The sequence below is a fragment of the Sturnira hondurensis genome, unplaced genomic scaffold (genome assembly GCF_014824575.4).
Source record: "Sturnira hondurensis isolate 20B ecotype Veracruz unplaced genomic scaffold, ASM1482457v3 Scaffold0019216, whole genome shotgun sequence".
In the NCBI taxonomy this organism is placed as follows: domain Eukaryota; kingdom Metazoa; phylum Chordata; class Mammalia; order Chiroptera; family Phyllostomidae; genus Sturnira; species Sturnira hondurensis.
This window is the reverse complement of record NW_028091847.1, coordinates 4,688,028-4,715,652: the sequence shown is the minus strand read 5'-3', so window position 1 is coordinate 4,715,652 and position 27,625 is coordinate 4,688,028. Positions and strand designations below refer to the sequence as shown.

The 27,625-nt window shown below is 36.6% G+C and overlaps 2 protein-coding genes across 10 annotated transcripts in view; one reads left to right on the top strand and one right to left on the bottom strand.

Annotated features, from left to right (window-relative positions):
- Positions 1 to 11,453, top strand: part of FXR1 (FMR1 autosomal homolog 1) — a 58,885-nt gene extending 47,432 nt beyond the window's left edge. For 2 of the 5 annotated variants that reach the window (XM_037027658.1, XM_037027656.1), the window contains 5 exons: positions 550 to 753; positions 2,802 to 3,002; positions 3,672 to 3,752; positions 7,384 to 7,475; positions 8,206 to 11,453. In XM_037027658.1, coding sequence (XP_036883553.1) covers positions 550 to 753; positions 2,802 to 3,002; positions 3,672 to 3,752; positions 7,384 to 7,475; positions 8,206 to 8,376 — 749 coding nt within the window. In that variant the 3' untranslated portion in view covers positions 8,377 to 11,453. The remainder of the gene's footprint in view (positions 1 to 549; positions 754 to 2,801; positions 3,003 to 3,671; positions 3,753 to 7,383; positions 7,476 to 8,205) is intronic. The other 3 variants (XM_037027659.1, XM_037027657.1, XM_037027660.1) reach the window with 2 other exon arrangements.
- On the bottom strand, positions 483 to 21,843 carry DNAJC19 (DnaJ heat shock protein family (Hsp40) member C19). Of its 5 annotated transcripts, none has more exons than XR_005063851.1 (8): positions 21,554 to 21,767; positions 20,742 to 20,793; positions 20,593 to 20,666; positions 19,496 to 19,575; positions 18,883 to 18,953; positions 17,540 to 17,617; positions 5,197 to 5,247; positions 483 to 868 (listed from the first exon to the last, which is right to left on the bottom strand). XR_005063851.1 is itself a non-coding variant. In XM_037027661.1 (7 exons), the coding sequence occupies exons 1-6, from the start codon at positions 21,554 to 21,556 to the stop codon at positions 17,547 to 17,549; spliced, it is 351 nt and encodes a 116-aa protein (XP_036883556.1). In that variant the 5' UTR covers positions 21,557 to 21,767; the 3' UTR covers positions 5,028 to 5,247; positions 17,540 to 17,546. The 5 variants fall into 5 exon arrangements, 2 of the variants coding, with proteins under 2 accessions (XP_036883556.1, XP_036883557.1); XR_005063849.1 differs by having other exon boundaries at positions 483 to 864; XR_005063850.1 differs by lacking the exon at positions 483 to 868 and adding an exon at positions 2,477 to 3,767.
- Positions 21,844 to 27,625: the final 5,782 nt, after the last annotated feature.

Below are 27,625 nucleotides of genomic sequence, written 5' to 3'. Positions count from 1 at the left end.
AAATGGTCTATTCTCAGAATAACCTTTTAGAATTTGTTTGGTAATTTCAAATACTGTATTCTAATTTAAGATACTGGCTCACAAAACATAGTTATTTTATGTATAGCCACTAAAAATACACTTCAGTTTATAGCTCATCAATTATCAGAAACATGATTTCAGAGATGTTAAAATGAAAAAGAATGTGCCTCCTAGAATCAGTGAAATGATAAAATACACTATATAATTTATTCTAAATATGATTAAATTTGCTTTTAAGTGTTGGCTAGTGGTTATGATTGTTACACTAATTTGATATTAAACCTAAAAATGAGCAAACATTTTTTTTAGTATTTTCCCATTAAGTACATTTTTATATTGTACTAGCATAATACTAACATTTCATTACTTCTTAGTTAAATTTCAAAAGCAGTGTTTTTATTTTACTTTTTTTTTTGTAGCAGCCAATTAATAGGGCAATTTAAACAATGATTTGCAGGAAATAATTTTGAAATTTTTCACTTTTTTTAATTCGTATAAAAATTGGATTATGTTCTGTTTTTTCCCAAGGTACAAACTCTGAGCTGTCTAACCCCTCTGAAACAGAATCTGAGCGGAAAGATGAGCTGAGTGATTGGTCATTGGCAGGAGAAGATGATCGAGAGAGCCGGCATCAGCGTGACAGTAGGCGACGCCCGGGAGGAAGAGGCAGAAGTGTTTCAGGGGGCCGAGGTCGTGGTGGACCGCGTGGTGGCAAATCCTCCATCAGTTCTGGTAGTCTTTTATATACTATGTCAGCATCCCTTCTTTGTAAATATTGTAATTTTATACAAGTTAATTCGTTTCTCAGGGCTACCCAGTTTTGGAAGTTTCTCTTGCCACTCACTGTCTGAGGAAAATAGAACAAATAGCAATATGAGGAAAAGCTCTGTAGAGTGTTTTATCAGTGAAGGTTTAGCTAGAATACTTGGGTCAGAGAAACTTGAATGGCTTGTTCTGTTTCTAGTGGTTAGATGTTTATCCCTTCAATTCTGGGGGAGGGGGACTTAGGAAATTAGAATTTTTTTCCCTCTAGAGTGTTTGAGTGGTATGTATTTGTTGGCTAAACAGACACAGAGAATTCTTATACTCAGCGAGACCTAAATGTTACCTTTTATGCTTAATATCAAAAAGTAACTGAAAAAAACATTCTTTGCTACCATATGTACTATTTTGGAAATCTGGAAAAATTGTGAAATCAATTTAAATTTTTTTTAATTGCTTGAGGAATTGAGTTGTAAAGAGAAGTGTTTAGAAAACTGAGATTTGAGGCGTGCAAGCACTTTTTACTAATCGTTTCTCTGAAAATTTTGAATGCTATAACCTAAGTGGAGTTGTAAAGTTGCCAGAATATTCTTGCTTAGTATAATGGGCTGGGGGCGGGGGGATTATCAGGGATATAACCATAACATATTATTTATAAAACTTGAAGAAAACCATTCTTAGTGTTATACTATGACTTATGAAAGTTTATATAGTATTTTAAATGTTATAGATCATATGTACATATAATTAAATATATACTAAACATGCTTACAAATTAGAAAAAACTGAACCAAATCCCAAAATTTAGGGACTTTTAGAAGGTACTCTCTAGTTCCAGTGAAATCTTTGCTCCCTAAAATTTAGTTTATAGGTGTTCAGGTACCATATTGTTCAGAACATAAGACATACCTGGGTTTTAGAGGAGGAAAATAAAAAAAATATGAAGCAAAAAATGTGGCAAAATATTTAATAACATAATATTTCACCAATGTAAATGTAAACAGAACTCAACAGCAGCATTAACAATTATTCGGGGGAGGGGGTGGGACTTATAGTCCAAAACATATGGTAAATAGTTTTTATGTTTTAGTACATGGTTCACTATTACCAAGGTTTATAAAATTTTAGAATGCTGACTTACAGAATAAATGTACTTTACTTATTAGTCTTTATGATTAATGGATAAACTTAGTGTCTTTTACAAAGATGCTAGCTTGCTAGCTGTTACCAAAGGAAACTTAGAAAGGAAAAGTCGTGATTAGGTGATTTCTTCATTAATTTGATTGGTGGAGGCAATAAATGCACATAGGTAAGATGGGTATTTTTTCTTACAAATTATATTTTAAAACTTTTCCTTTCCTACCCTCACCCCTACCTTACCCCACCTTTCACTCTTTGTTTCTGGAGATGGGAGTACTAGTCCACATTCATTTCCACATTTTGCTATCACTAGTTAGAATTTCAGCTTTTTTGCTTTGCTTTTTGTGTGTGTGTATGACTTGTTTGGGTTGCTTCAGTTTGTAGTAACATTTCTGGTAAGTTGTGGAGTGCAGGTGTTGAGTGTAATTTGGGAGTAGTCCATTAATATTAGCAGAAAGAAGCAGCAGTCACCTTCACTCAGTAAAGGGGACAGAAATCTCTTTCTTAGAATTCATATTGGCTTAATGTTTATTTCTCTTTATTTTTATTTATCTATACTGGGCAGGATTAGCTAGGATGTCAGAAATAGCATGTAATACACTATTTTGTAACATTTTCAAAACAAGTCAAAGGGAAATGGTAGGAAGTTGAGGTGTCTGCCAATCATCTGCTTTAATTTTTCATTGCCATTTAAAGTTTTTCCATATTATTTTCCAGGCAAAATAGTGATACAGAAAACATACGAAGACAATGTATTTTTATTGGGGGAAAATTGAAGTTTCTTTATTATTAATTAATATAGCTCAGTATAGATCAAAACATTCCTAATAACTGCAGCTCTCTTAAATGAATATTTCTTGCCTCTGACATGCATATAGTGCTCAAAGATCCAGACAGCAATCCATACAGCTTACTTGATAATACAGAATCAGATCAGACTGCAGACACTGATGCCAGCGAATCTCATCACAGTACTAACCGTCGTAGGCGGTCTCGTAGACGAAGGACTGATGAAGATGCTGTTCTGATGGATGGAATGACTGAATCTGATACAGCTTCAGTTAATGAAAATGGGCTAGGTATGTAAGCACTTGGGGAAAAATATATATGGTATGATACTGTTAATGTATGATGCTTTTTAAAAACAAACATGTAATTTGAAATTGAATTTTTTAGTGCTTGCTTTAAGCAGCTTTGTGTCTATCTTTAATGTCTAGTTCTCAGATTTGTATAGCCAGATTATTTGAAACGGAGAGGGTTTATTAAAGTGCCCTTAGATGCTATTAAAGAACACAAATATATAGACTGTGAGGCACTTTTAATACTTTTATTGTTCCTAAACCAAAATTGGGGTTTCAGCTTACCTCCTAAAAATTTATTATAAAGGACACTAGTGAAAGTATGTATATTGAGTAGGCATTAATTTCCAAAGGGCTTCAATGTCATTTACTTTGGTACAAACTACACTATATTGGAGAGGAAAACTTTATTCCTGAATGATGGCAATTAAGTCTGAGGTTGGTAAGACTTAAAACCCTCTTAATTTTCAGATGATAATTCCATTTTGTAAATCTTTTTGGAATGCTTAAAACTACAGAAATATTTTTCCTGTCAGTAACTTAATGTTGTTTTGTCTTCCCTATTTACCTGAAAGGTTGTTTCTCCTTCCTTAAATCTTTGAAGGAACAAAGTTTTTTGTTTTGTTTCATTTTTGTCAGAATAGTTCATGGTAAATTTTGCAATTACAGATGATAGTGAAAAAAAACCCCAGCGACGCAATCGTAGCCGCAGGCGTCGTTTCAGGGGTCAGGCAGAAGATAGACAGCCAGGTAACTTGAGTGGACCTGTTGACAACACCAGGTCCTAAGCATGAAAAAACATGTCATGTGTCTGCTTTCTAAGTATATACTTGTACACATGTGTGCATATACATTCAAAATGTGCATTGCATAAATTGTTTACTTGACTAATAAGACTACTACTCTAAAGAAAATGCATTCTTCCTTGACACCATAAATGTTTAGTAACCTGTCTAATTGAACTAATGTTATGTCTCAATTTTTACATGGAAATACTGTTGAGAAGACTATTATTTTGTCCATTTGGCAGATTCTTCACACTTGAGAGGGGCCTGCCATCCCAGGGACTGTATTGTAGATTGTGACTGAGGTTGATTGGCAAAACTGGGCAGCTTTTGCATGGTGCCTGCTTACTCTGTCTGCATTCAGCACCTCATTTTTGTGGGAGTTGTAGTAATAGCCCACAGTACTTATTAAAAAGATACAAATAAGAAATTCTTGGGAGTGTCTTTTTCCTAATAAGAGGAATGCATGTTATGTTTCTGTTTATTGTAGTGTGATGCTTTTCCCCTACACCTACTAACTATTCAAATTAATAGTACTTACTTAGCTTTAGAATGTTAATTTTTAAGTAGTCATATTTTTAGTAACTTTAAAGAAACCTGTTTGCTGTGTCTATATTATTTTGAACAAATTCCATTTCTTGTGTACAGAGAATCACATGTATATTCACAGTGAAGAAATTGTGTGCACCAGAAATAAACCCCTTTAAAACTAATCAATTTTTGCATTCTTTCCAGAGCAAGTTCTTTTATGTGTTTTCCCCAAATAAAGAATGTAAATTCCAGTATCTTTAGTATTTTAAGTTTAGTGGTTCTAGAAACATAGGAAAACCAGTTAAGGGGATTAGTTCCCATTCTTGAAAAAAAATTCATCTTTTAAAGATATAAATTTAAAAGGAAATAAATATTGCCAAGAATAGAAAGTTTCCATAAAATACTTATTGTTTTCCCCCGTTTTTTCTCTCTCTTTAGTGCTAGAAATATATTTTTTGGCCAAGAGATTATATTTTGTTTTTTGAAACTGGCATAGCAGTGAATACCTGTCCATATTTTATAAATAAAAAAGTTCAAGCTATCAGTGTGTGCGTAAGTAGGACAAATTACAGTGTAATTTATTAGCTAGATAAGTGTTGGTTACTACTAAGTCCATGGGCATAAAAAGAATAACAGTTTGTTCAGGAAGAGGCAGAAATTTCTGCATGATATTAATTGAAACTTGAGTGACTTCTGAGTTTTCAATAACTTGTGTTCCATATTGAATTTATTCCTATTTTACTGTCTTTGGAAAAACTACTTTTCATGTTTAGAACTCCTTGCCTTCCCTAGCCTGCTCTCTCTTCCTCAAACCCCCCCCCCCCAAAAAAAGAACCAAACCCAAACCCTAAGATAAGATAGGTAGAACAAGCACACACCATTTTCTCATTGCCCCTGGCAGCGTACTCTTCTAGGAAGGCAGGCTCCATCTGAAAAAGATCAGCATTCTTTTAAGTATACAATTATTTAGTTTGTTTTCATTTGCTTAAAATTTCTTGTTGTCCTTAATTAACTTAAATAGTGAGTATTCTTTACTTAGAATGTGACAATATACTTGTCCAACTGATTTAACTAGGACCTTTTAGAGCAGGGGTGTCAAACTCATTTTCACTGGGGGTCACATCAGCTTCCTGGTTGCCTTAAAGGCCTGAAATAATTTTAGGGCTGTATAAAACTACTCCTTAACTGTTAAGGAGTTGAAATTACATTTGGCCCTTTGAAGGCAACCAGTAAGCTGATGGGACCCCCCCTGGTGAAAATGAGTTTGACACCCTTGCCTTAGAGGAAATTTCTAGAGTTCATGTTAGGTTGCACAAGTTGCCTATATTTTTCTAGATACTATATTTATTAATTTGCATTGAACTTTTAAGTAACTTATAAAGATTAGCTATAAGTTACAAAACAAAGTAGGTGTTTTATTTTTTTATCAGCTGATTTTGGTTTTGGTTTTACCTCCCCTTGGTGGTGGAAGGTGAGAAGCACTAGTAAATTTTTACTTTCTCAGCTAAGTGCCTCTTAACTTAATTGATAAACTATATTAAAGCATGTTATTCTATATCTGTACATAGTGGATGAAGGATTATAAGAATTGTCAGGGTTTCCAAGTAGAAGAATTCTTCCAGGTATCACCAAGGGCCGAATTATGGAAACCAAATGGATTTGTTAAGCTGCTCCCCAAACTAGTCACTCCTAGAATGGTTTTGCCGCTATGTATATACACATAATCATGAAGTGGATTTGATGGTTTCCTCCTCCCCCATTTTGGAAACCATTAGGAAATGAATTTATAATTCATTAACTGAATTTAAATGATTTTAAAAGCTCCAAGATGAGCACACTGAGTTCAATAATTTGAAAGAAAAGAGGCAGTTGTAGGGCAGGAACATCTTTAATGGTGTTTCTAATAAATGATAGATATTAGTTGTTTACTCAAGATTTTAAAAATTCATTTAATAGTTATAGATCTTTCCTCGGGGCTTATAACATTTATATCAGAAAGCTTTATTTTTATATAATTTGAACTTGATGGACCAGTTCTCCCTGTATCTAGTGACTTTAATTTGAAATTTACTTGAATTTTCATTCTTTAATATAATTAACCTGCTCCCGTAATTTAAAATATACTGTATTTCACATAGAGATTTTTCTTCACCAGTTTCTCATAGTTAATTTTCAGAGAAAGAGGATGATTATTTTGATATTTCTTCAAATAAGTGAATGCTAAGTTGCAAGTCCTCGGGAGAGAAAGGATTGAGGTATAAAGTGGGGCCAGCCCAAAGTACCTGTAGCCAAGAGGTCAATTGTGGCACCGGGTTGGCAGTAGGATGTTAGTTTGGGTTAATCTATTTGCTGTTATCACTGTTGCTATGTACCCACTTACTTGCAAACACACATGCACCTCAGTCAGTCCCTTAAAAGATTAGAAGATTGGTAAAGTGGGGAAGTGGTCAGTAAATTCATGGTGCCCGTTTCTTTTGTGATGATCAGTGTCCACATTTTTAGGCTGGTTTTCTGTCATCTTTAGTTTGCTTGTAGTTAACACTCCAGACTGGTTGCTAGTGTGGATTGTTTAAAGGGAACCATAAAGTAACAGAACAACTAATATTTGAGTAGCTTTTTATATCTTTGATAAATTTTCAAATTGAAGTACATCACACCATGATTTACACCAGATTTACCCCATTTCGCCTCCACCCCTCCTCCCACCCCCACGTCACTGATAATTGCATGGGCTTAGAATGCTGCATTTTCTATGCTTGGTTGTGGATGTCTATATCAAACTTACACCACAGCCACATACTCACCCAGAAGGAAATGGCTGGATTCCTCTGAAAGAGGACTTCATTCTAGTCTTCCTCTATCTCCAGCTTAATTTTTCTATTATCACTTAATCACAGGCACATTTTTCAAGCTTTGTTTTTGGTCGGAGGTGGTACCCAGCTTAAGAAAATTTTGAAATTGGGTAACCCACCATGAGTTTATTTTAAAAGTAAAATTACTCTATCCATAAATAAACTTTAGAAATAGTTTTTCAACACCTGTAATTTTTTTCTCATCTTCAACAGTCACAGTTGCAGATTATATTTCTAGAGCTGAGTCTCAGAGCAGACAAAGAAACCTTCCAAGGGAAACTTTGGCTAAAAACAAGAAAGAAATGGTAAGGAGAATTTAACCTGTAGGTTTTATTATTTTTTTATTTTTATTTTTTGGTATGGTTTAGCTTTATTTTTACTTAACTTTCTGTATGATCACTTGTTTCCCCAAATAGATGAAAAATATTTTAAAGACTGCTCTTGAGTTTGTTGTTGGCCCCACGAAACTGAAGATAGATAGCATGCATGCCTGAGCCTGAAATACTTTTTCCGTTAGAACTCCAAATAGCATTTGTAAAGTTCAGCCTGCCCAAAGATACTGGGCATAGAGACTGTTGCTTAATTTGGGGAGCAATAGGCTATATACCTCTTCTCAGTGACGGATATATAGACCTTTGATTCTGTTAAATGTTTTAAAAGATTTGCTATGTAAATGTTTTTTTAAAAGGTGAGTAAAGTAGGTGATTATTTGCTTTAGTGTATTATTTTATATCTTTACATGGTAAGCTTTCCACTACTTTAAATAAAAGTAGGTACAAGTTTTCAATAAACAAGTGCATATTCTTCCTGTTGTTGAGGCACTGCTAGGTACTAGAAACAAAGAGTTCAACCACCCAGAGAGGTGGAGTACATTGGTATTTGTTTTGACCTTTAAGAACATTTGAATTGTTTGACCCATTGTGGTATGTAAAACTAAAATTATGTATTAGGTAATTAATGATTATGTAGCTGTTTTCCTCCTCAGCTGTAGATTTCATTTATAAAGAAGTTGAAAAAGTTGTCTCCCTTTGGCAGGCAAAAGATGTGATTGAAGAGCATGGTCCTTCAGAAAAGGCAATAAATGGCCCAACTAGTGCTTCTGGCGACGAAATTTCTAAGCTACAGCGTACTCCAGGAGAAGAAAAGATTAATACCTTAAAAGAAGAAAACACTCAAGAAGCAGCAGTCCTGAATGGTGTTTCATAAACTGAAGAAGTTCCTAGTTTACAGTTCTTTTACATTACATTTTACAATAGTGCTTGTACAAGCTTGCCAAAGATAGAATACGGATCGCCAGTCTTTACATCGCACTTTCAGTTCCTCCATTTGGAATTCAGAAAGGGGAGGGATCCTGAAGAAATCATATGTTAAACATACTTTGACACCTACTGTGTTATAAAATATATCATCAGATGTGCCTTGAGAATAGTATATGTAACATTAAAAAAAGTTGCTGGCTATAGGAAATGTTATTTTGTTTTCAAAATATGGCAGAGATTGGGGGGAGGTGGGTGGGGTGGGATCCCTAACGTAATATTCTTTATGAAAGCATTAGCTGCTTTTGTTACATTTTTAATAATATGCAACCACTTCTCCACCTGAGGAAAACTAGAGTGAAATGCAGTCTAAAATATTTTGCACTGAATTGTAATTTCTTCATTAGTTTAGTCTGGAAACTGGTCTGTTTTAATGTTTTTAAAATGCTGTATGTAGAGGAAAATCTGCAGACCACTGGAATACATTTGTTAAACTCTCATCTGCAGGGACACTGGGTGATATTGGCAGTGACTGTTCTATATTGAGGCTTTGTTTGGTTTATTTATTAAAGTGTACAGTATTTAAAATCAAACATAGCTTTAGTTAAAAACACTAAGCTGAATTAGTCGTGTCCATTCAGACATAACCTGAACTACTGAAAAAGATCAATTTCCAGAAGGTTTATTCTGTATAAACTACATGTTAGTCTTCAGTAGAGTATCTTTTCCTTTTCTTACTTTTTTTTTCTTTTTTCTTTTTTTTTTTTCCTTTTTTTGATTTTGGTTGTTTGATGTGCAATATGTTTTTGTATGCAGGTAGTAAATAAACTTTGATCTTCCATTTGCCGATTTTTAACTTTCTACTTTTTATACCCACTGTTGCAAAGTAGTTGGAGCTACTTATAGGCCTAGAATAGTATCCCAATTGCTTTTTTAAAAGCATTTATATGTGCTGATAAATAGTATCAAACTATTAGTTGGTCAGTTAATTATTTTGTAATGAACCCTCTGAAATCTTAGCATTTAAAATTTAGTGTGTTAGAATAGAGTAGCTAGGGCATTAATCATACACTTGCTGTTAAGAAGTCTTTATAAGAAAAATCCACTTAAGGTCAACTTTGGAAGGCAGTGGGGTAAAATCTAGAATTTTACTTTTGCCTTTGATTCTTTATTAAAAACTATTTTTATGAAGAAGTATGAGCAATTTTGAAATACAGAAATTGAATCTCAAAATAATTTTGAAGATTCTTATACTAGTATATGATTGTATTTTTTATCTATATATTTTAGCCAGATGGCTTAATTTTAGGAAGGTAAAGACTTTCACACCAAGTATGATATAAAAAGTGCAATATAATAGTTTATGCAGCTAAGAGTGAGGTCATATAAAATAATTGTAGATTTATGGTTGAGTTTAGCTCCACAGTATCATACAGATCACTGAGCAAGAAAACCCTTTTTGTCATTTGGTGTCTTAATGTGTTTTTATGTGCATAATTTGTGTTAATTTTTTATGTGCATAAAAATGGTAAGTGGTTTTAGTTAATTGGTAATGATTGAAAGAGAATACAGGCTAGAAATGTAATACTTGCTAGGTCAGGGTACATAATCCTAGCTCTTAAATTTATTGTTGAGGTTAAGATGTGATGTTATTAAATGTTCTTTTATAAAAACCCTATTAACAGAATTTTTAAAGAAAGTATGTTGTAAATACTTCTTGCACATTGAATAGAAAATGTGAAGTAATCTCATATCTCGGTTTTTAAAAATTGGTACCAACAAATGTATTTTTATCCATCAAAGTTAGAAACAAGTAAAATTGTTGAATGTTTTAGTTCTGTTCAATAACAGGTTTGCAGTTAACTGAGTTATGAGATGACTGTTCACTGATCCCCAAATTGGTGAATATGATATAAGGAAAAAAAGATTTTTCATTTTCTTCCTCTTAGAACAGAGTCGCTAAAATCTTTCTCCCATGAAGATTGTTTTCAGTGGGAAAGAAAGACAAGGTTACCTTAAAGAGTGGGTGTAGCCCAAGCAGTTCTTCAGACTAGGAGAGTAAATGTATTTTAGGAAATAAGTATTAGATCTCATTATTTACAAATGACTAAACCCAATGTTCTTTCCTTCAGAAATACATGTATTGAAGAATTGTGATAGGCTTTTTTGTGGCTAAATAGTACTTGCTCAGATTCAGAAGTGAAAAACACTCCCCAAAATAACTGTTGTTGGTTCAGTTAGCTTCCCAAACTTATTTTGAGAGGGGTGCATCTTATTTTGGTTACTATAGGGGAATATGCCTGTGCACATTAAACAGACATACTCAAGTGAAAAGGTCTATTCTAAAGGTCTTATGCAGCTCAAAGTATTACATCAGCACACATGAAATCTAACTAAATTATGAAGTGGAGCTGAGATTATGTGGGGGCAAAATGGTCTTTTCCCAAAACCTTGGAAAGCCTTGGAAATTATTGGGTGTGGCATCACTTTTGTAAGCCTTCAGTGGGAGTAAAAGTATGCAAAATGTTGTGATCTCTCATGAGGTCAGTCACCACTGGTAAACTTAATAGTTCAAATACACAGAAATCTTAAGTTAGGTATTTGAAGTTGAGAAGTAGCACATCAAACTGGTGACTATGAAAACTTACCTGAGGTATTGCTAAGGATGAGGCTGTGGGAGGTTCTTAAATGTAATATTTTTAAAAGTACAGATGTATGTAGGCAACCCAAAACAGTAACCCAATAAGGAGGTGGCAAAAGTAGCTGGTGTTTTACTACTGTATTCTGGATTTCCATTCAACTCAGCCATTCTTTTTGTCTGGGATCCAGCACCTTTATGTCAGTGGTATTTTTGTAGCTATGAGTCTAGTGTTTAACCTAAGAAGGGTCTCTTGCAAAGTTGGCATGCTAACTGAATGTTGCAGTTAGATTGGGAAATGGTACCATTTGTGTCCTCTGCAAATAGATTAACTTTTTTTTTTTTAGGTTGAAACTAACTAGATACTATTCTCATAGGCTGTGCCTACAGTAAACTGAGCTTAGGCTCGGGACAGATGAATGGAAAATGTAATGCAGAGTTAAGTCCTATGTCAGATGCTGGGTGGTTATTGGAAATGAGATTAAAGGGAAGTTGGATTTGAACTGGATTTACATGTTTGGCAAAATCACTAAAGGCCAAAAAGGGATGTGGTAAAGTTCCATTCAGTCCTCCTATCTTTGCTGTTATGGTTTGTTCCCCCTATACCGTTTTATAAGGTTATCTGGTATAACATGCATTTGCTGATATTTATTTTAAAAATTTTAGTTCTTAGGGTGCATTGTTGAATGCATAGTAGTCACTTATAATACATGATTAACTTAAGATAGCATTTGGGTATTCAGGAACTTGTGCAATAAATCAGTCATTTCAGTTTGGTATAAACCTGGCACGTGGTGGTAATTTGAAGCTGAATTCAACTGCAGGTTGAAAATAAGTCAGTTGGGTCGACCCATAGGAAATCGCTACTAGTCAACCATTTCTGACCCACAGAAATGGCAGTTTCTTCCTATGGTCCAGCCTAACACATTGTTATTTTACTCTGGAAATCCAAGTGTCTAATCAAGAAAACTCCAAATTGCTGGATGAGTAAGGTACATATTATAAGGAAATACATATTCATCTGTATTACTATTTCAAGTACTAAATACAGTGCATAATAATGCCACTGAATAAACTATAATGCAGCTTTTTCTAAGAGGAATTCCATCAGTCAATTTGCTTACCTATTTGAGAAGATGTATGTGTTAAGTACAGGATAGGAGTTACTGCCAACTTTTTCTGTATTTCATTTAACTAGAGAGGGCTGCAGTAACTCTTAAGGGCCTTTTCAAATTAACATAACTTGAGTCGTTTCTTATGTGGGACCCGGGGGTCCACTTAACAGTATTCCCAAATACTTTGAAGAAGGAGCATGCCGAATTAAAATGGTGTTTTATGTGTGTCCATCCTCGATATTTTCAGTTATGTTATATGCAATTCTAAAGGGTATCAAAAGCAAGGGCTAAATTATTTTTCACTGACATTATCAGTCTTGAAGCCCCACTATTGTGTTTTAGGCATTCAATGTGTGTCTTCTTGGGGGGGAGGGCAGGGGTGAAATTACAGGCCTATTTTCAGAATGTGTGTATCCTTTTTACTCTTGTCAAATCTACCTACTAATTTTCTAGTTTAGAGATTTAATTACAAAAATTTTCCTATAGTTTTTCTGGTTAGATTATTTTATACTTAATTGTTGCCTAAAGCTTTATATATACACATCAGCTTCTTCGAGCTCTATGTTTCAACTTGTGTTGAGGTTAATAAAAATTCCATTAATTGACACCACTAACAAGTGTTACATGTTCCAGATTATACTTTAACACTGGACTATGTTTTCATTGGGTTAGGACTAATAGGAAACACAGGATAAAAGCTCTTCATATATCCCGTTGCTAAGGCAACAGTTGGCTCTAAGCAGAATCACAGCACTCTGAACAACAGTGTCATCAACACAAAGCAGAGTGTAGGTCATTTGAGTTTAGTGGTACTCAAAAGGTTACCCTCAATTCAGGATTTTTAATATAACAAAAAAAATTTACAAATGTTTCTGTTTTGTTCTTTGAAATTTTTGAGCCAGTTTCTAAATGTTCATTGGCATTAATGTGTTTTGGAGGAAGGGTTATTTATACTCAATAAACATGACCTCCCTACCCCCTGCACACTTCTAAATTGCAAAACAACTTTTATAGGTCATTAGCAGCAAGATGCCTTATAAAAAACTTAGTGTTCTAGCCTAAAGTGTTAAGACTAGACTCTTTAGATGAAGCACTCTGCTTGAGTTATTTCTTAAATATTTCTGATGCAAGATTTTAAGTAGGGCATAAGTTTTCAGTGTGCTGAACAAAAGAATCACTTTTTAGTGTAGCATGTTCACGTTTAGGTTTTTTGCTCTTGTATTAAAATGCCAGTTACCTCATTTTTTCCATTTCTCAGTGGTTTTGCTTTTTGCTGCCTTTAACCCTTGATTCTGTTATAATTTAGAGCAGAGCAAACAAAGTAAGGGTAGCAGGAGAAACCATAATTTGCGGGTTCGCTCAAAAGTCCGTTTTTTTTTTCCTCCTAAAAGACATTTTTTTCACTTTCACCACTAACTACTGGGGTATTTTGAGTATGTTGCTTCTAGTAGGTAGAGGCCAGGGGTGCTGCTAAACATCTTCCAATGCATAAGACAGTGCACAGCAAAGAATTATTTGGCCAAAAGGTCAGTAGTGCAAGAAATTTAACAAACCACTTTTGACATGTTTGTCAGTCACAGCACTTTCTCCATAATCTTTTGCATTTCAGTTGCATTATTTTACCTTTTTTGAAGTATAGAAGTATTATACAACGAAAATGTCGTGTATCTTCTTCCATCTTCAGTATTAAAATGGCCACACAAAAATTCAGTTTTGCTAAGTCCTTTTAAATGCACACTGGTAAACAGCTGTCATAACCTAACAGAATTGTTTCAGATCAGAAAGATAACTTAGCACTAAAGCCACTGTACAGAAAAGCCATAACGGACTTGAAGGCCAACCCAATACAACCAAGCTTCTAGAGTCAGAATATATAGGTATGGGCTACATACACTTTCATGTAAGTTCTTAACTATTTGTTGAATAGTTTGAGTCTTCTGAAATAATGACTATTTTTTTTCTGTTTAAAGCTTCCAAAAGTATACCCATCATTTGGAAAATATTTGAAGGCAAGAGACTTACAATTCTAAAAGTGGGAAAATATTTAAATTCGAGGGCCACTCAGAGCCCACTTTCATCACCAGTTTTTATAAAGTGCAGTGTAGAGCTCATCTGATGTCACCACAGACAGGCCTGATGGCAAAAGGGAAGGAGCTAGATAAATTAGAATTCTCATATGCCAGATCTACTTAAGACTGTGGGTGGGAACTCCTCCAAAACACAGGACTAATATGTATGTTACCTCAAATACTTGCTCTGGGTTTTTGGTTTCCTTCCCTATAAAATGTGGAGGGATTCTCAATTTTCAAGATGGCCATTGTTTTTCCTCTTAAGAGATGAAGCAGAACCCTAAGCATATATATGGCCTGCTCAAAGCTGCCTGACTTACTGCAGAAGTTTGACTTGAAACCTCCATCTTCCTATTCCCTTCGTGTTCAACCTTACCTTTCTCCCCTTAAAAAAGTCTCCATCTGTAAGCAGCATATGACAAGGAAAAAGGTCCCGAGGTAGATGTGTAATGAGAAGTACCAGACTGAACTCTGTACCACCAAGGGGAACATCTTGGTTATCAGATTTGTGAAAGGTACCACACTGCAGTAGTTAACAGTCTGGTATTTTGGGTTTGAGAAAGATTAGTGTTCTCACCTAGCATGTTACTTGGGGCAAGTTACTTTAACTTCATTAAACTTCATTTACAGTAGGTCCTAGATTGTTTCAGTATTACAATGTTGATGAAATGCCACAGGAATTTAGTTTATCTCAGTAGCCCCTGGTAGAACTGGTTTTGCTGTGCATCACTTCATTTAAAGTCATGGTGCAGAGAAAATGTGTAGAATGATGCTGGTACATTTAAGTAGTTAATGTTAACATTTCACATCAAGTATTTTGTAAGAAAATACCATTAACAACATACAGATGGCATTTCCATCATTCATCCACTGTGATCTAGAGCCGTCATATAGATGACTTTTTTCCCCCAGAGAAATGGTAGGTTTGTTTAATAGTCTTCAGTAAAATAGGGATTCTTCTCCCTGATAAAGGTACACAGAGGAAACAAAGCTGATTACTGGGAAGGAAAAATGGGCACTGTTGTGCTCCTTAAAGTGGTCTCCATTGTCTTCATGTCTCTAAACAGGTTTGCCTATGTACAGTAACTCAAAAGATACACCTACTATGTTAACCTTTCCATTTTATAGTTATGCTTAATTGCCTATTGGCATATTATCTCACTTTGTATTTGTCTTTGAAAAATTTGCTTATAAGTTCTGATACCATTTTTTTCCTTTAAAGCCCTTGGTCCTAGAAACATTTTTTACTAGTCCAAAGGATGGAAATAAAAGGTTAGCAAGCCAGTACAGGTGCTCTTCATTATCAGCAGATTCTCTCTTGGCAAATTCACCTGCTTACTAAAATTTATACGTAACCTTAAAATCAACACTTGAGGTTGATTTGTGGATCAACCAGAAAGTCATTTGTGGATATGTAGAGTGGTGAAAATTTTGAATTTCCTGATGTCCAAATCGTGATGCTCTCCCTTATTTGTTGTTAAACTGGAAACAAGTACCCTTTTTATGATCCATTTAGTGCCAAGGGTTTTCAGTTTTTGTCCTTAATGATTTCCCTGTTTAAAATGACCCCCAAGCTCAGAGAAATGCCTAATAATCCCAAACACAGAAGGCTATGATGTTTGGCCATGAGTTGGTAGTGGCTGTGAATTTATGTTAAGGAAGCAACAGTACATCACGTAAGGTGTCTTAAAAACTCACATAAAACAAGGTTGTACATTGACAGTTGACAAAAATGTGACCAGAGGCTCATAGGAACCTGTAATTCCCCTAGGGGAAAGTGGCACACTACTTGCTAAATCTGTGTTCTCAATAACTTTATAAAACTTATGAACTACTTGGAATAACAAAAATGAACTGAGCCTTCATACTTCTTTCCCCTGGAAATAACTATAGAAAGATTTCTCCTACACAAAAGCCATGGCTGCCTAATCATAATAGACTTGATCAGATTTTAAACAAGGAAGCAAGATGGAAAATAAAAGTCATACTCCAGCTCTGAAATGCCCCTACGCACATTCAAACACTAAATATGGTTAGATATGTTACCTTGACCATATGTGCTCTCCATAAATAACTTTTAAGATGATTTAACAAAGTTTAGATGGTAGGAAGCACATCTTGTTTTTTAAAGATTTTTTTAGAGAGGGGAGGAGAAATGTGTGGTTGCCTCTCATGTGCCTGCTGCGGGAACCTTGCCCACAACCTAGACATACTGGGAATCAAACCTGTGACCCTTTGATTCGTACTCCAGTGCTCAATCCACTGAGCCGAACATATTATCTTAAAGCTAAACATAGTGAGTACGCTGGAGAAGATCACAAAGTAGCTTGGGTGTTTTATACAAGTTTTTTAGTTAAGATCTTTACATGTTAGACCAAAGCAACATGTAAAGCATTTGCTCTCATGTCATTTACATATTTTGCCATGTACAGTGTGTACTTTTCCCAAAGTTTTGAGGGGAAAAATGGGTATGCATTATACATGATTACATACCACAAATATAATAGTCACAAATAATCCCATGTATAATGTGCACAAGAATGTGGTTACATGTTATACACAGCAAAATTCGGTACATTCATTGTATAAATTGAGTCTAAGCTGAATATTTTGATAACTGAGGGCATGTTTCAGTTTAGCTAATTGTGTTTAACCCTGATCATAACAAATGCAAAACTTCTGATTTATGTAAAAAAAAAAAGATTACAAATGTTTTTTTGAAGGGGCTAGCAATTAAAAACAAGACATACTCTCATCTTTTTTAATCAGGTTTTTAATGTATAAAATCTGAATCCTGTCAGTCACATACATACCTACATGAATTTTTTAGATCAAAATGTGGCTACATTAATTTTTAAATTCACAGCTCCAAGCCACTGAGCCAGCTCTCTGTACCTTCACAACCTTTCTTCCCAATGAGTCCCCTATAACTTCTGCTAATTCCATCATAATATTTATCACATTGTATTTTAATCACCAGTTTATCAGTCTCCCATTAGATTGGGGTTCCTTGAGAGTGGAGACCTTCATGTTCACTGCCTTGAGTAAGTACTAAATTATTTGCTAAATGAGTAATGAAAAACATTTCTATTTACATGGTATGTATTTACCCGTAATTACTGAGCAGTAATCTATAACTTCTATAATCTCACAAAATCCTCAGATTTAAACAAATTGATACAAGGGTTTGACTTAGTTTGTGCTAAATCATTAAAAATTTTGGCTTTGGGACATTTTATAAAAAGCTGGTACTTGTACATACACTGATAAGAACTTTAAAATTCATCATACATTTACTTCACTTTTTGGCTTGACCTTCTAGTAAATCTTTAGCTTCATTGATTTTGGCTGCTATATAAGGAGATCCTCCTACAGGAAGAAAGAAAACAGAAATGTTATTAATTGGATTGTCAATTTCTGCTTGGTGAAAAGCTGTTTCTGTTTCAAGCACTCCTATATTTATCTAAGAGGTGGAATTAGCAGAAATGGTACTCCAATTTTTAAAAATAATTATGACACTACTGTATAACAACATATATGGTAATATATTTGACCAATGGGAAATGAGATTTCCACAAAAATGGCACCTTTTAAAAAGCTTAAACTGATGATAGGGATAGGATTTCATAAATCCATAGACTTACATAACTGAAATAATGCAAGTTACCTATCCATAATGATTACAAGTCATAAATGAACATAATTGTATTGTGTTATTTTAAAACCTTGATAATCTCAGAGGCTTCTGAGCTTTGTTGGAAAGGTCACACTTGGCTTTTGATCCTTTTTCTGCCCTTCACAGTTTTTCTTTTCCTGTTACTGTGCCTTTACACTATCATGTACAGCTAGTTTCCCACTTATCTGCTGGTGCATTGACTCTCAAAATGTGGTCTGTAGCCCAGCAAGCATCAGTACCAGGAAGAAGACTGGTAGAAATGCAAATATATGCACACCCCCTAGACTTGAATCAGAAGCCCTCCAGTTAATACAAGCTAAATTTCATAAAAGAGGATATGTAGTCACATACCCCTAAATTAAAACCTTGTTAAAACTCTTGATGAAAGTGCTCTCCCATAAAAAGATTTGAGCACTGGAACATGGATTTTGAGGTTTGTATTTTGGTAGTCCAAGGAATTATTTCCTTTCAACATAGCTAAGGCTGCTTAGAGATGTATCAGAAGCTAATAAATGCATTCTATAAGTGTTTAACTTTGTAACCTCAAGTTCAAAAGTCAAAATGGACAAATTTACATTTTTCATTTTATTAACTGAAATTAAACATTCTTTTGAGAATACAGCCCAAACCCAAGTCTTCCAAAACATTAGGATTAGCAGTATGACTATTAGAAATCAATTTTTTAAAAAGGTCAAATGTTATGACAATTATTTTTAATGCTATCACTTCTTCCAACTTAGAGTAGTTACTAGATATCTACTCATTATTTTATAAGTACATTTTTACTCAAAATTTATTAAGACACCAAAAACAAACACATCCAACCTGGGAGATGGTGCTCATGCAAAGATTTAGGCATTTCCCTTCTTGTAAATTAAGAGTTGGATATAAAATTATCCCATTAATAAGAATTACACAATCACTTCAACAAATGTGTAAGAGTTTAATAACTACTTACCCTTGTCTGGGTGATTTAAAAGCATAATTCGTCGATGAGCATCTCTTATCTTTCCTTTATTGGCAGTAGGGCTAATTCAAAAAGAAAAACATTGTTTACTGCAGACTACTTACAGATCACATAAAAAGACTATACATAAAGGCCAATTAAAGATGCAAAACTGGAATAAGTCAACACAATAGTATGAAAAACTGTTTAGGGACCTCATCCCTAACATACAGGGAAGATGAACAGTCTGAATTAGGGGAACAAAATAAAGAGCTTAGAAAAATAAGGAATTCTCAAAAAATTAATTGAAGTTGGTAATACTCATTACAACAGTGCTTTTACTGGAAAGGAAACCATGTTTAAATACTTACAAATGAAGGCAGGGTTTTCCCCCACAAAAACTTGAATTATGGAGAACTATACTGAGTACATCACAGCATTATGATGAAGTGTTTCAAGCCTATCTTTCAATGAATTCAAGTGTTTATATGCCAGTGTGCCTTATTGGAATTTTGTATTGGAGTGTTTAGATGTTAAAAATGTACACGATACAAATAACTCATTCTTACATTTGCTAATAGGTCTAGAGCTGTAGAAAATGTTAAAATACTGGAAATTATTTTACCTTACACCTAGAATTAATGCTGCTTCCCGTTTTGTCATTTTGGGTTCAAACCCACCTCTGTAATAGCCACCACTGAAGGCCTGAAAGAGGAAATACATTAAGAAGAGATTTCGAGAATAAACTGAAAGCTGCTAAAAAGTGTCTGCATATGTTCATAGAACTAGCAAACACAAACATTTCAGATAACTTTAATTCCCATGATATTTAGCTTTGTAAGTACCAACAAATATTTTGGTGATTAAACATTCATTTTTTCCCCTAGAAAACCTACACTGTCTTGAAAATATAAAAACGAAAGAACAGTGCCTCAAAGCCAGTTCTGGACGTGAAGGGAAGATTCCAAGTAAGCCACATTCTATGTGAAACTTGGTCTCATCCTAGTGACTGTTGCAGAACAAGAAGTGCCTCAAGAACAGGATTTAGAGATCTTTGAGACAAGTAACTCATGGTATTTTGATGTTTAAGGCAACTACTAAAACAAGACTTCAAGGTACTTATGGAGAAAATCAGGCTATTAGGTCTTAAGACCTTGTTATGTTAAATACTGGTAAAGCCTACCATCATCTTCTGTCACATTCAAACACAACGATAAAAATACTCAGCTAGCTGTCACAGCCATATTCATTCTGAACTGCATCCACCTCATTCTTAGGTGACACAGAATGTGAAGGTGTGACCACCACATTCAGTCCTGTTCTGTAGTCTAACTGCAGTGTCACCTAAGTATCATGTTAGGGGGTGCGAGGGCCACACGGTAAGAATAGATTACTTCAGATCCTTAGATCCCTCTGTGATGCAGAACACACTGGTGTGGTGTGGACAGATAATGCTGAAGGTGATAACAACAAAGCAATATTAACTTCAAGATACTGGACTTGTCAATACCTCTGGACACACAATTATGTTGCACATAAAATTTTTTCTTTTTAGGGTGGCACTACTACAAAGTTCAGAACTTCTAAACTCTTGTAGAAAGCAAAAGGGGCCCTGAAAGTAAGCAAATTCATGGATGTCTGGAAATTTACCCTCTTCAAGTGTAGTTCTAGGCTTCCTATACAGGCAGCAAAGAATTAATGAAGATGTTTAAGAAGCCTTACAGATTTTGGTAGACTATGAAAAACTTGTTTCACTTGAGGCTCCATATGCTTGAAGGCTTGCAAAACATAACGACCTAAAAACAAAAGGAACAGAATAATTAAAAAGTCCCCAGCCTCCCTTCACTTCCACCCCCAAACCACAAACAAACCTGCAAATCCTGCAGCAGCAATGGTCAGTCCAACTGCTACCACTGTACTGGCCTGGTAAGGGGAAGCAGAGTAAATAATTTACTTCTCTAATTCCCACCCTTGCCTATTGCACCATTCTCCCATCCCAATTCAAGTTTTATTTCAAGGGGAGAAATACCTTTTAGGGTTAAAATATTCTGCCTAATACTCCTTTAAAACGACAACGTTTACATCCAATGCATTGTAAAGGTATCAGAGTTACACTAAAGAAGAAAAAGATGACTTCCCTGAGAACATCTTTTTCATCTCAGGGAAAACGAAGTTACATTCAAGTTCAATAAAAGCAAAAGGGGCGGCTGCTGTCAATTTTGACAACGCGTTTCAACGTTAAGCGTTTCAACGTTAAACGTCGGCCTCACTAGACCAGCTTTTCCTAGCACCTTCAACAGTGTCCCACCTCGCGACTACACAACACGAGAAAAGCAGAAAAATATTTCAGGAACCGAGAAGAGATGTGTCAGCAAGAGCCAAGGGTATGGACAGAGCAAGGTGGAGAACATCCTGGGAGGATGTGTCAGGGGCAAGGCAAGCGTGAGCAAACACGAGTCCACTGATCTCCGAACGCCGGGGGCGCTTGGAGCCCCCTGCAGAAGGGCCGTGGAAGAACACAGTGTCTCCAGAAGGGTAAGCCAACAGCTCCGTGTCCCGGAGAGAGGGACTCCCCCAACCCACAGCCACACCAGGGGAACAACAGCGGCTCCGCCCCCCAGGGCCAGGCGCGGAGCCCGAGGCCTGGTTCCAGCTCGCCCGGGACACTGGAGGCCGCACTCACCATGTCTCCGGCTCGGTTCCGCTGCCTCCGCCGAGAGCGCGGTTCATCCCACTCCAGAGGCCGCGGCCACCCACTCCACGCCTCTACCAGAAAGCAAGGCAGCCACCGCCGGCAAGGACGAAACTTCCAGACCCTGGTGCCCCGCGAAACACGGCTGGCGCGAACCAGGCCGGAAAACTGTCGTAAAAGGTGAAAGTCGACAGGGAGAGCGAGGTCGCTCAAGCCCTGGGCAGACAGGGAACACGACTTCCGATTGGCTGATGGGAGGGAGGCTCTCCTCCTGCCTGGGCTCAAAGGTGGGGCTGCTGGATGTTTTGCCATTTGCCCCCGAGCCAAGGGTGTTTGGAAATTCCGGGAAGGATCTTGGTATAGACACGCCTGAAGTGCTACTGTGTATCCTTCCTCAAGAACAGTTTTTCTGTCCCTCTCGCCCAGTCCCTGCATTTGCGATTTATTTTGTTTATCATTGTCAAGGGTAATGATATCCTTAAACACGCCGTGATAGTTCTATCATGAAGCCAGCTAAATAGGTAGCAACTCAGTACAGCGAGCCAGATACTGTTCCAGAAAACCAAATGAAGAAACCGCATAGTTTTTCAGGGGGTGCTCTGTAACATTATTATATTTTAAAAATTGTTTTTATTTAAATATGTGACTTGACAGGACCTTCTCTCAGTGTTTGGGGTTTTGCTTCGTGGAATGGAATTATCCCGTTGAAATTCATATTCTGACCATGAGATCTCATTCCCACAACTGAAAAGTGCGATTTACAATTTCTGTTTACAATTTCCCCATCTCCTGAAATAAAAAGTAGGGTTTAGTTTTGCCTTTACAGAGCATTAGCTTCATATGCCCCTCCATAAATGCTTGAGAAGAGAGAAATAACGGAGACAATAATGAAAGTTTTACAATGCAATGTTTGGATGAGCAAAATAAGTTTGGGGTTACTTCCCAAAGTATTAGAAATAAGGTTATATTGCAGTGAAATTCTGCTTTGATGAGCTAGTTGGTTATTTGACAAACAGGCAAATTTGTTGACTTCGTTTTCCTCATCTATAAAAAGATTCTGCATTTGTATCTCCAAGAGCTTTTTAACCCTGAGCTTTTTGTAATGTAATTTATTGTCAAAAAAAAATCTAGTACTAAGACACTAGGGATAAACAAACATACATCTCCTTTTTGTCTCTTTTTTATCTAGCTTTACTCAAGGACTAGAAGAGAAATAATCAAGTGATGCCAAAAATAAGCTGCACTGCCTTCTGAAAAAAATTATTATTTTCTTTTTGATATTTACAAACTACAGCATACAGCTTGCTTGAGGAACAGGTTAACATACAGAAGCTCAGCCCCAGGAAGCCAGGTACAGGCAGCACAGGGAGACACATGAAATGGAGATAGCTCTCTTTTTGGAGGCAAATCAAACTAAATGTACAACCTGACTGTTACTTACTTAGTTGTGTGACTCGCACAAGTGATTTTTAGCTCTGAGTTTTCTCATTCATAAAAACAAGGGTAACAATGATGACCACCTTGCTGAATTTTTATGAGGATAGAAGTTAAATATATAATGTGTTCTGCACACAATTATACCTCAGTGTGTGTCTATTATTATTAGACACAGGGCAGTCAGAGCACAAATTGGTGTGCAGAGGCCTTCCCAAGTCTCATGACACCTTGACTCACAGATGTAAATCTGGTATTCTGTTTCCTACCCACTAAGAGCATGGAAAGAACCTTTAAAAGTAATTTTATTTGATGTCTGTCAGTTGGTGAATGTGTAAATAATCATTGCTTACTTCTTCTAGCTTCTGGTGACTGTCAGCATTCTATGACTTGTGACTGCATCACTTCAGTCCTCAAGGAAGGTCAGTATCTTGAAATCTCTACTCTGTCTTCACAGTGCCTTTCCCCTCCATGTGTAAAATCTCCTCTGCTTCCCTCTTAGAGGATACACATAATTGCATTTAGGACCCGAACCTATAATCCAGGATAACTTCAGCATTTCAAGACTTTTAAACCTAAGGATCTGTGGATCCTTAATGTAATCATGGTTGCAAAGGCTTTGCTATATAAGATAATATTCACAGGTCCAAGGTGTTAGGACCTGATGTCTTTGGGGACCAATATTTAGTCTATTGCAGAGACTGAAAGAAGACAAAACAGGGAACTAGCAGGCATAAGAGGAACACCTGCTCAATTTTTCCTCTCAGATTTATTAATCAAGTAAGTCATTCACTTCTTGGGGAGGAATAAGTGAGAGGTGAGAGAGCATAGTCAGCAATGTTCTTGCATTGTGGCTTTCAAGTAGATTTGATTAAGACTCTTGGTATGAAATATATTTTATGTAATGACCTGGGGAACAAATACATACTTGAACATACACATAAACACATATACATGCACATATAAGTACACAATGAATTTAATATATATTTAAATTGTAATGTTTTTGAGACAGTATTTTTCCTTCATGAGATGCATGCTGGTCTTCTCTATATCTCCAAAAAAAAAATGCTGGGAAACCCACTCACTGGTCATGATTTGAAGTTTCAATAGTGTACCTCTCTAAAAGTCCACACTTGGAAATATGATGCTAGGCAAATAAGAGTTCTTTTCCCCCACTAAAAACTATGTGGCAGGCATTGTGCTAAATGCTTTATGTGGATTATTTTATGTCACTCAATGACTGTAATATTTATTTCTGGTTTGCATATGAGGATATTTTGTCAGGTACACTTGTTTTCCCTTCCAGGGAAAGGTCCCTTCTCTATTGTTTCCATTCTGCCCTTGTCCCAGATGAGCACATGAAGTTATGAGGCTGACCTTAATGGATTGCATTAACAGGCTGTCTTGTCTTCTGGCTTGGGATTCAATTGTGTCTATGATCAGAAGATCTGAAGGCAGAAGGAGAGTGAGTTCATAGTCTTTATTTCTCCATTTGCGTTCTTAGTGGTGATCCCTGAAGAACATAGTTCTTGGGGTATGTGTGTGTGTTGTTCGGGTTATTGCTCCCTGGCCTTGTTCCTCCAGTTTGAGGCTAGTAATGACTCCACTGACCCTCTCTGCCTTGCTAGACGCAAGACACTTGACCATTATGTGCTAGTTTTCTTCAGTTGTGTCCACACTTTTGTAAACAGTTTCTTTATTAAATTCTTCTCAACTATTCCATTTGAGTATACCATGTTTCCAACATACATTTTCGCTGTTACTAGAGGGTACTGAAATAATTCGAGTAGGAGATGATGACAGTGATGAAAGTGGAAAGCAATGTCTGGGCTCCTGCTTATGTTTTGAAGAAAAAGCTGAATAAACTTACTGATGGTTGAGATATAGTATGTGAGAGAAAGAAAGGATTCAAGAGTGACTCTAAAGCTCTAGCTTGAGCAGCTGGAACAATGAATTACCATTTAATGGGCTAAAAAGTCTTCAGAAGTAGAAAGCAAATGGTGGGGACTTTTGTCATGTTAAGTTCGAAATACCAACGTGATAGCTAAGCAATGTTTCAAGTAGGCATTTGGATATGCACGCCAGGCATCAAGAGAGAAGTCTTGAGTTGTGAGTCTGTAGATGGTCTTTGAGCCCATGTAGCAGATGAAATCATCCACTGCATGAGTGGAGAGTGAACGAAACAAAAGTGCTGCTACTAGTCAAAAGAACAACTGACAGTTGACTACAAGAAATCATTGGTGGTATTTCTGGGAAGAGTTTCTGTGCTGCAATAGAGTGTGGGAGGAGAAAGAGTGGAGATGAGGATTGGGAGCCACCTTTTCCTGGGAATGTTGCTGAAAAGGGATTAGAGAAATAAAGAGGCGCCCAGAGGGAGAAACAGGAGGAGATTTGTTTATCTCCTGTAAGAGTGATCTTATAGAGGGGAACATTTGACAAAATTCATTGAATTATGTAACTTAAGAATGAGAAGAAAATGTACAGGCCAGTCCTTCCCCCACCCCTCCCCTAACAGCTTTGTTTTGTTAGTGAGGATACTGGGCCCTAGAGTGGTCGCCTGGTTTGTTTAAAGCACTGATGGCGTCTAGTTATCACTCACCCATACTGTCCACTTCCCAGATGTGTGTAATGTGAGGACCATAACATGAGAGGGTCATAGAACTGCCCCTCCCAAGACTTCCCAGCCCCTCTTTTTTAGGAATCAGCTCAGATCTTGCTAAATTCCTAACCAGCAGCCAAATGGCACTCAATAAATATTTTCTTCCCTTCTCCATCCTTCCAACCATTTTTAATACTCTTCCTCTCCTCCTTTCCTCCAATGATCCTGCCTGATAATCTACCATTGGGAATTCATCCTGTTGTCCCCTGTTTGGATATGAATGTTCTTCCTAAGTCATCATAATGAGGTTTGGCCAACAGACTCCTCTATGAAGTGTTTTAAGAGATTCTTTTGCTGTTATAACTAGTAAAAGGAATATTTTAATTGGAGTTTAGAAAGAAAAGAAGAAGAGATTTAGAGCAAGAGGGACTGAGCACAGGCCCGGGCAGGAATCGAATAAGGACCTGGGGTTGTTGGGGAAGTGGATGGGATGCTGAGAAGCCAGAAGGGAAGGTCTGAGGCCCAGCTACTCTGTCTTCCAGTCAGCCTCATCTGCATCCAAGTCATGTGACCTCACCAATCATAGATAGATTCTGTGGCTGTTACACATGAATTTATAATTATTTCTCCTGTTATTTTTCCTCTCCCTTTTCCTCAACTTGTTTTATTTTTTTTTCACTGCATGTGTTTCCTTCTGACTTCCTACTTTCTTTTCTAATTACAACTGTTGTCCTTATTTAATCTGGAGCATGTGAGTAAACAGCCAGTCAGAGACTCAGTCTGTTTGACCAGTGACAGCACTCAGGAGGCATGTGTTTCTGGATAAAGGGTTTGTCCTCTTGGAGGCTGAGAGGAAGGAGAATTGAGGCACTTCTCCTCAATGGAGGTTCCCCAGCAACTCCCATTTCATTCCATCTTTGCTTGTCTTTTTCTGTTGCCTTTCTCAGTCCGTCTTCTGCCTTCCCTAGCCAGGGTTCCACTTGGAGGCAGCAGTTTAAGAGTTGAATAAATCAAGCCCACCCTGCTGAGCTGTCAGCAAATGGAACTGACCAGCAGAACAGTCTAAGTGCATCTTGTGCCTGGGCCAGATAGACAAGCACAATTATTTGATTGCTGGAGATTGCCACTAAATGAGGGTGAAATAGTGGGTCTGAGACTTGTTGGTGAATATTATTAATAATATAGTGTCATGCATTAATAACATAGTGTCATGTGAAACAAAGCTACACTGAAGGGTCTATCTGAAGTCCCATTTTAAATCACATTTTCAGGGAGCTAGATGGTGGAGATGAGAAGTGATAAAGCAAGGTGTCTTTAAGAAGTGTTTGGGAGTTTCAGTTTGACCTAGGTGGAAGTTAAGAGAATACATACTACTGTCGTGAGTTATTTGGTAGGCAGAACAAAGCATGGGATTCACTTCTGGATAATTGTCATAAAAATCACATTACTATAGTACTCCACTGTGAAAAATCATCTTCCCAGTCACTGTTATTGTCCTTGAAGAGAAGCCATTGCAGAAACTTCATGTGATTCTTTCTGGCAACTGTGATGTCCCCATCACTGTATAGTCAGCTTCCTTAGCCCACCCACCACAGACAACCCTTCCAGACTCCTCTGCTTCTCCCTTCATAACCCGCATAGTCCTGCCCTATGTGGTGTGTCACCACTATTATGTAGATGTGCCCTGAAGTCATCTGCCCCTGGGCCTCTCTTCCCTGCATTCCAAGGGCCCTTTTCTCTTCCCATCTCTGTCCATCAGTTAAAGACCTAGATCAAATGTACATTCTGTAAAGCCTTTTTGGTTCATTTGTTTGGAGCAGGTGTGCACAGACATTTATGTAAAGGAAGAAATAGTAAAATTTTAGTCTTTGCTGGCTGCATATAGCTTCCATATCCTTCTTTGTTTTATCAAAATGTAAAAACAACCCTTAGCTCTTGGACCATTCAAAAACAGACCACAGGATAAATTTGGCTCTTGGAACACAGTTAGCTAATCCATGAAGTGATCTCTCCACTTATTACATCTA